Genomic DNA, 9,312 nt, shown 5'->3' on the forward strand with positions numbered 1-9,312 from the left:
TATAGAGCTATTTAACTGGGTTTATTTAGCTTAGGAAAAGTAACGTTAGGGAAAGCTAGGAGTTAGAGATCTCCATCAGTTAGCTGGGACCAAAGCTCTCCAGGGAAAAAGGCTTTCCTTGATTCTGGGAAAAAGGCACCAAACCCACGCCTCTCTCTTCCTTTTATAACTTTTTCAGACACCTCCCACAAAGGAAGTGGGAGGTGTCTGAGGAAGTTATGGTAGAGAGTCCTGGGAGATGTAATCAGAGCCATTCCAAAACACAATCCTGAATCTCACTCTGAGATGATCCAGGGCAGAAAGAGTGTTGGGGAATAGAAATGCATTTAATTCAACAGGTAAATAAGGAAATAGAGGAAAGAAGACATTTAAGAAGAAAAGAAAAAGAGGAAATAATAAAAATTACAATGAAAAATAAAAGCTCATTTGCACATGGCTCCTATTATGTGTCCCACGCTTTATAAATATTTTCTCATTTGATCCTCTTAGGAACCCTATGAATTATTTGACATTATTCAGGAGATTGAGATAGAGCTCCTGTGAATTGCCTGGGGTTAAAAGTTCTAGCAAGTTTATAAGGTAGGATTAAAATGCACCATCACCTGTATTGTGATTTTAAGAAGAATATCATGAAAATGCGAACATCTGTATGAGGTAGAAAATAAGAATTGTGCAAACTTTCTTGCTGAAGGGTGAAAATACTTTTTTGGTTTTAGCTCTCTAAGCAGCCAACAAAAAGAATTGCTACCTACCAGGTAGCATTTGACGTGTGACAAATAGTGTATTAAATGATAAATGTACTGGGAGATTAGTGGAAGTATCTGCAAAACTACCTTTTAAATTTTTTAAATTTCATTTTAAAATATTTTTCCATGGTTACATGATTTATTTTCTCTCCATCCCCTCTTCCCTTCCCCCTCCCAGAGCTGACAAGCAATTCCACTTGATTATTGTGTTATCACTTGATATATCTATTTCCCATATTATTAATTTCTGTAATAGAGTATTCTTTTAAACCAAAACTAAATCATATGCCCATATAAACAAGTGTTAAATCATATCCTTTGTACAGATAGAATTTCATTTATTCTTCCACTGGCAAATTAGCCGCACTCTTACTGAAACTACTAAATGATTAACCTGTGTTGCCAACCAATACCTTTAAGAAGCTCCCAGCCATAACAACAAGATCTTAAGTGGAGAATAAATTCAAATCAGAAGGCAATCAGAACATTGCAGTGAGTGACCATTTAAGGGCTGTTTTTGTCAAAAGGTTTTGGTCAATGCGGGCTTCATAAGAGCCTCTACTCTGCACATCTAGTGACCTGGGTTTGCAAAGACTCTGCTCTCTCTGCTGCAAGAATGCAAATCCAAATAACATCTCAATCATGTGGTCGTAAACTTGAGGAGATGCAATTACTGGGTAACCTAGGAATGGGACAACTATTTACATATAGGGGCAGCCAAGGAATGGCTGTGCATGCCTGTGAGCATGAATGGCCAGGCTTCCTGGAAGTTTGGAAATAATTTGATGTCAAGTTGAGAAATGAAAAGAATATGTTACACTTAGAAGGAGAGTCTGATGTCATCATTGAATGTACCCCAAAAGCATCATATTCCTGATTATGATCATTTGGAATCATGGCAAGGGGAAAAACCATTGTTTGAAATACTTGTTATCCAAGGGGAAAGGAAATTATAACAAAACTGGGCCATTATTTACTGCTTAAGGTGACAGTAGCTAATTTTTAGCTCAAGTCCCCCCAAATCTCCAAAGGACTTTTGAACCTCTAAATAGGAAGAGCTCAGAAAGACTAATAATGAAGCAGGCAGCCAATTTCCTTGCAAAAGGATGGTGGACTCAAGTTATTATGTGAGAAATTTTTAAACATGGGAATTTCCATGTCTTTTTTTTACATTGTATTTAGTAGAAGGATTTTATGATAGTGAAAAGAGGCATTTAAAGAAAAGTAATGGCTATTCTCAAGAAGTAGGGAAAAGAACAAAATTTTTTATGCCCTGAGTAAATTTGATCTCAGATACTGCAACAACAAAAAAAAAAGTTGGAAGCAATCATGAAGTTACATAATGTTTACAGATAGGCTAGATCATGAAATAATATGAGTAGTATATATACCCCCAGTGGTATCATACCTCTGAAGGTAGGATTAAATGTGTAGACAATGAAAATGAAAGCAAAATGGAAAGACTGAAAATCAATTGTCTAGTACTATGGACAGAGCATGCCCAGTGACCAGATTTGGTTTCAGGTGCCAGGATTTGGGTCATGTCACTTCGCCATCATTCTGAGGTCATATTCTGAGATTGGAATGTAGTAATGGCAGCCTGGCCAAAACCACAGTTTCTTATGAAGACACAATGAGATCATATGGGAAACTCCTAATTAAATTGTTCTTTACCTTTGAGGTAATGGCATTTTTCAAAGGATGGATTGTGTCCGTTTAAGTTGGAAGACTTTTCTTATCTGAGGAAATAAGATCTAAAGCAGTTTATGTTCTGACAGTGGGGGAAAGGCAATATGGTTAATTGTGTGTATATATGTGACTATGCAGGTTTATTTTGTTATTTGTTTCTTTTAGAAGGAGTGATCAGACTGGAAATGAAGGCAATTCCAACTAAGATGAGCCATTTTGTGGAAGAAACAGACCAGGAAAGACTCATGAGTGATGTTCCAGACAACATAGCTTGGAGAAAATTCTGTGTTGAATCTCAAACTTCATCCCATACTGAACATCAAAGAATGAATTCTGAGGAAAAGTCTAGTAAATGCAAGCAATGTGGAAAGACATTCACAGAGTGCTCCAATCTCACTCAGCATCAGAGAATCCACACTGGGGAGAAACCTTATAAATGCAATCATTGTGAAAAGACATTCAGTCTGAGATCCAGTCTTGCTCAGCATCAGAAAATCCACACTGGGGAGAAAACTTATGAATGCAAGCAGTGTGGAAAGACATTCAGTTGGAAATCCAGTCTTGCTCGACATCAGCGAATCCACACTGGGGAGAAACCTTATGAATGCAAGAAATGTGGTAAGGCATTCAGTCTGAGTTCCAAACTTGCTCAGCATCAGAGTATCCACACTGGGGAGAAATGTTTTGAATGTAAGCAATGTGGAAAGACATTCAGCCTGAGCTCCCATCTTGTTGTACATCAGAGAATCCACACTGGGAAGAAACCTTATGAATGCAAGCAATGTGGAAAGACATTCAGTCTGAGCTCCAAACTTGCTCAGCATCAGAGAATCCACACTGGGGAAAAACCTTATGAATGCAAGCAATGTGGAAAGACATTCAGACTGAGATCCAGTCTTGCTGAACATCAGAGAATCCACACTGGGGAAAAACCTTATGAATGCAAGCAATGTGGAAAGACATTCACAGAATGCTCCACTCTTTCTGTACATCAGAGAATCCACACTGGGGAGAAACCTTATGAATGCAAGCAATGTGGAAAGACATTCAGAGTGAGATCCAGTCTTGCTCAGCATCAGAGAATCCACACTGGGGAGAAACCCTATGAATGCAAATTATGTGGGAAAACATTCAGAGTGAGATCCAGTCTTGCTCGACATCAGAGAATTCACACTGGGGAGAAACCTTATGAATGCAAGCAATGTGGAAAGTCATTCAGTCAGAGCTCCCATCTTGTTGGACATCAGAGAAATCATAGGCTTTCATGTTGAATTCTTCCCTTGCTCTATATGACAGTTTGCTCTAATATGTCACAAGCTCTTCTCAGATTAGGTCCAAGGGGACATATGATTTAGACCTAAAGTGTGATGCCATAAGCAAATTAAGGGAGCATAGAATCCTTTACCTTTTAGATCATTTTACTGATAAGGGAAGAATTTATGACTGAATTAGAAATAGACAACATGAGATGCATTATAGATTTTTGTTATCTTAAATTGAAAGCTGTATGAACAAAATCAGTACAACCAAAGTTAAAAGGGGAAGCAAGCTATCATTTCCTTAAAACAAGATGTCCAGTTGTGTGAAGGGAACCCTCTCCCAGGATCATGCATGGGGTCTTTTTTTTTTAATTTTTATTTTGAATATTTCATGTTCTTTCCCTAACCCCCCTTAGCCAACACACAATTCCACTGGGTTTTACATGTATAATTGATCAAGACTTAATTCCATATTATTGATAGTTGGACTAGAGTTATCATTTAGTGTCTACATCTACAATAATATCCCCAACAGCCCATGTGTTCAAGCAGTTGTTTTTCTGTGTTTCTCCTCCCACAATTCTTCCTCTGAATGTATCTAGTTTTCTTTCTCATAAGTCCCTCAGCCTTGCTCTGGATCCTTACATTGCTGCTAATAGAGAAGTCCTTTATGGTCAATATGCATGGGGCCTTACCTGCATACAGAGGTTCTAGTGACAGTCATCTCATGTGGGTCATGTGACTTTGAGTGTGAACCAGACATGATTGAAGGGGACCTAGAAGGGAGAGGTAGGAAAAAAGGTTGAAGACAAGGAAGTAGAGCCTCTTTCAGGAGGATCCTATGAAGGGGAAGGTGGCTGAGGGGGCCATGTGGAGAGCACCCAAATGGCTTAAAAGGCTTTTCTGATTCTCTACCTATCCAAGTAAATTATAATAAAATTTTTGAAAAATAAGGTCCTTAGTCCTTATATTATGCCAACCACTACAGAGAGGAGTGACAGATCACCTCAAGGCCCAGCCTCAACCAGAAATGGCCACAGTATCTCAGGCTTAGTTAGAATCTTTTGCTTTCTTAAAGGGGATCATCCTTCTTGGTGCAGCCACAGCCAGGGTGCCCAGAGCAGGGCTGGTCCCAATAAGCTGCCCCACTTGACAGCTGGGATCCCTTGCTTCACAGCAAGGAGCCCCTGGGGTCTGGAATCTAATTCAGCCTCTTGCTAAGGCAGCTCCCTACAGAGCATCTCAAGTGGCAAAATCCCAGCAAGGGCCCCAGGTCCCCACCCACACTGTCCACCTCCCTGTGCTGATAGTCTCCAAGCCCTGCAACAACCAGCATGCCCATTCAACCCACCTGACCCCAGCTTAGAGGGGCTTCCATGTTCCTGGCTATAAGGGTGGTGACTTGAGCTGCAGCCCGTACCAGGGATTTCTCACACCATCTCCTGGACCATGATATAAGATATCTGGCTTCCCAGCAGGGGGTTAAAACTCCATGCTCCCAGCTGTGGCTAAAGGCACACATCATATAGTGCACTCCAGGGCAACACTACCAACAGAGAAAATGTAAAACTACAGGCAATTTAAAAATTATGTGTATACAACAAAAGTAAAATTAAATACAACTACATAAATTGAATCAAACTGAAGGGAAGTAACCTTAAAAACTGTTAATAAAATCGAGCTAAGTAAAAAAATTAAATAAGCAAACTATTAGTTGGATATATCACTTCAGTTCTCCATTGTTTCAAAAAATAATTATTTTAAAAATCTATTATTGCTATTATAAATATATATTCATTATTGGTACTATTGCCTTGCATTGATTTCTTATTTATCCCTAATCTAGTTTGGTTGCTTTCTATAATAAAATCAAAGGACATTGTATCCTACATCTTTTTTTTTCTTCACTAGGGTACTGAAACTGTTGTGGGATTCTTTAATTATTTGAATTCCTCAGCAGTAATAGACTAGTACCTCAGCTACTATTGGGCTCCTCAACAATAATAGCTAGAGCAGAAGTCCCAAACAGATTAGGGAATAAAGACTAGAAATTTTTCTACATTCAGTGAACGAAAGCAGTAGTTTCTGACCAGATAAATCAACTAAGTCCTTTTCAAATTATGGAAAATAACAGAATTAGTTAAGTGCCTGTGGGTTCTCCATTGCATACAGTACTATATATAGGGGATGGTTGGATGTCAAAAAAAGGAGATGAAAAAACTGCAAAACTTTGGCACTAAAATCCTTTAGCTGGCCAAGGCATAGCTCATTTGATTTTAAGTTTCTTAAAGAGTTAAAACTGGCCATCAACAACATAGTCAAAGAACTATGGTTATTAGAGGCTATGGGCATACCATCTCGACAGTTCAACTAAACCCACGACCCCCAAAAATAGTCTAGTTGACTCTGAAAACCCTGACACTACCTTTACTGTCCCTCAGCCATGTGGCTGTTTATTCTCTAGATCTAGACCATTCTGGCTTGACTTTTTAGCTCCTCCTCGTCTTGATCCAGGCCAGGACTTGACTCCTTCCACCCTTCCCCCTTCTGTGCCCCTTTCATCTCCCAGCCCACCTTTGGTACCATCTCTACTGCCCCTTACTATCTAAGCCTACCAGTCTCTGTCTCACCCTGTCCACCCTTGCTCTTGCCCTGCCCATCTCTTTTTCCTTGCCCAGATTTTCCTTGCCATCCCTCAAACCTACCCTTTCCTACCCCTTACTTAAATTCTCCCTTTGCTTCCCCCTCCCCCTCTCCTTTTCCTACTGGTCCAGCCCCATCCTCCTTTTTCTCCCCACTTCTCACCCTTTTTTCCCTGATCATAACTAGTCCCACCCAACCTACCTAGTCTCCTCTCCTTCCAGTTCCCCTGATCAATCTCCTTCTCCCTGCCCCATCACCTCTCAGCCAGCCCCTCCCTGCCCAAATTCTCCTCAACCCTTACCCCACCCACTCAACTCAAACCAGAACAACAAAACAAACTCCAGTAGCCACAGACAACTCAAATACAGGCCTTTTCCCTCTAAGGGATTTTTCAACTCATGATAAACGAGGGAACTTAGTAAATATTAGAAATCATGCACCTCTTTCTCCACAAAACTTATGAGAGATTCCAAGGGAGGGAACCCTCCTTTAATGAAGAACCCATAGTGGTTATTTAAAAAGTTTAAAAGCATATATCAAATTTATAATCCAAACTGGGTTGACATTAATGAATTATTACATGAGTTATTAACAGAAAGTGACAGAAGCAAGGTCTTTTCCATTGTTAATGGGGTCCAGCCTGAGGGTGCAATATGTTGGCCCCTTGAAAATCCTAAGTGGGACCTGACTTCAGGCAATGATTACATACATCTATGTGAGACTAGGAAAGCACTACCAAAGCGGTTGAGAGCTTGCTTGTTCAGGCCAGGTGATTGGACTAAATTTGAAGACTTGAGACAAGATGAAAATGAGAGACTATCTCAGTTCATGGATTGACTTGTTGAACCAGGATGTAGGTATCTTGACACACATTTCTAGGGAGAAAGATGTTAGACATATAAGTAAGCATTTATAAATCACTGCTTCCAAGATATTAAGAAATATTTTAAGAAAAATGGCCCTTACTGGTCAGCTACGAACATTGATACATTAAAGAGGGTAGCAGTTATATATCTTTGAGGGACATGAAAATTAAGACAGAGGAAGCTGAATTAGAGGAGAAATTAAGGAAAGAAATAGCTGAATTAAAGAAGCAAGTAAATAAAAGAGCTATAAGGCAGACAGAAGTCACAGCTCTTTTAAAGGAACACAAGAGGTAACCAATGACTTTTTTGTTGTTGTTGGGTTTTTTTGTGGGAAAGAAGGTCATGTGGCTATGCATTGTAGAAAAAGGAACCAAGAAAATAGAATTAGCTGGAGAAATAACAATAATAGATCCTCTAACAGGATCAGTGATTGTAATAGGGTAAATTATAACTCAGACCATAATGCACCATGCCAAGGAATCTGTTATCACTGTGAGGTACCACAGAGAAATGGTCAGAATGACCAGAGGGATGGCCAGATGTGTGGGCAAATGAATCTAGATGAATGATAGTACTCGGGAGGGCAAGGGAACTCAAAGGGTCTGTAGGTGAAATTTAAGCCTTTTCAGACCCCCACTGCCTTATCGATGTTGTAATTAGTAATTTATAGAATAAAATAGAATAGAATAGAAACTTAAGATAAGTAATAAATAACAAAAGGTGAGAGTTTGGCTGTCAGCTTTGAATATTCTGTTTTTGGAATACAGCTGGAGAGAGAGAGAGAGAGAGATAGAGAGAGAGAGAGAGAGAGAGAGAGAGAGAGAGCTATCAGTGCTGGAGAGTGGAGGTTTTGGAGAAGTGGTCCAGCCAGCAGTGACTCTATAATTTGGAAATCTTTTGGATTTGAAGAAGCTTGAAGATATCATCTATCAAGGCAAACCCAAGTAGTGGGAAGTGTCTGTATGTGGTGGACAGCTTACAGTCTTCCCTTCCTAGTGTTTATTAGATTATTGGCTGAGCAAGAATTTGGTTCCTTTTACCCTGAAGACATCAAAGGATCAGCCTGGACCAGTTGTGAGAATCCCAATATCACAGCTCTCTCTAGCCTTCAGTCAACATTGTCTGCCTGACTGAAATTAGGCTGGCAGAGAAGCAGTTACATTTTTCACCTGTAGAACTCCATTTTGTCAGCTGTTCCCAAAGTTTAGAGATACCTTACCCTCTCTCCTTGCCCTTTTGACATTAAACTGCTTTGTGGTTTTTTTCTTGTTGGTTTTCTTCTAACCCCAAAAGGATCCCTAGAGTGATAATAGTTAACCCTGGTGTTTTCCCCTGGTTTGGGGCAGTGACCAGTAATTCCCAACTGCCATTCCTTCTGTTGAGGGTTATCTGATTTTACTCACCCCTAATTCATTATCCTTCCTTGAGAGTTGGATTAGGGAGTGACAGTTGCTCTAAACACACCTATTCATCACCCCACAGATTTTATTATTATTATAATGCTGTTTCAGCCCCTCCCTTGTAGTGGAGAAATCTCTCTATAGCAATTTAAAATTTTGAATATAGATCTACACCCAGACCAGGTGTATATAATTTCCAGTGTACTACTCCAATAGATATCAAATTCAAAGAAAAGGACTCTTGGATTCATTGCTCACAGACAGGTGAGATCAAACATTTTTCTTCTTTTCTTTCCCTTAAAATAAATTAGAAAGCAGCCATTTTTAATCTTAGTGGCAGGGCCCAGAGACTTCAGCTGGGGAGGCTGTTTCCAACACCCCTCACCTCAGGGAAAAAACAACCCAATTAGCCAACCCTGAATTTTCACCTGGGGAGGAAGTCTATCTTTCAGTTGACTTACTGGCAACAAATAGACTGCTTTGTTTCTTTTTATTATTATTATTATTATTATATTTTTAAACCCTTAACTTCTGTGTATTAGTTCCTTGGTGGAAGAGTGGTAAGGGTAGGCAATGGGGGTCAAGTGACTTGCCCGGGGTCACACAGCTGGGAAGTGTCTGAGGCCAGATTTGAACCTAGGACCTCCCGTCTCTAGGCCTGGCTCTCAATCCACTGAGCTACCCAGCTGCCCCGACTGCTTTGTTTCTT

General features: G+C 39.9%; 1 protein-coding gene across 1 annotated transcript; it reads left to right on the plus strand.

Annotated features, from left to right (window-relative positions):
* Nucleotides 1-2,641: 2,641 nt before the first annotated feature.
* LOC123230606 (zinc finger protein 345-like) lies at nt 2,642-3,706 on the plus strand. Its single transcript, XM_044656737.1, has one exon. The coding sequence runs from the start codon at nt 2,642-2,644 to the stop codon at nt 3,704-3,706; it is 1,065 nt and encodes a 354-aa protein (XP_044512672.1).
* The last annotated feature ends 5,606 nt before the right edge of the window (nt 3,707-9,312 follow it).

This window comes from Gracilinanus agilis, chromosome 1 (assembly GCF_016433145.1).
Source record: "Gracilinanus agilis isolate LMUSP501 chromosome 1, AgileGrace, whole genome shotgun sequence".
Lineage (NCBI taxonomy): Eukaryota > Metazoa > Chordata > Mammalia > Didelphimorphia > Didelphidae > Gracilinanus > Gracilinanus agilis.

Bases quoted from the DNA above. Each gene is read 5' to 3' on its own strand.
- LOC123230606 (XM_044656737.1), top strand. From the start codon at position 2,642: ATGAGCCATTTTGTGGAAGAAACAGACCAGGAAAGACTCATGAGTGAT.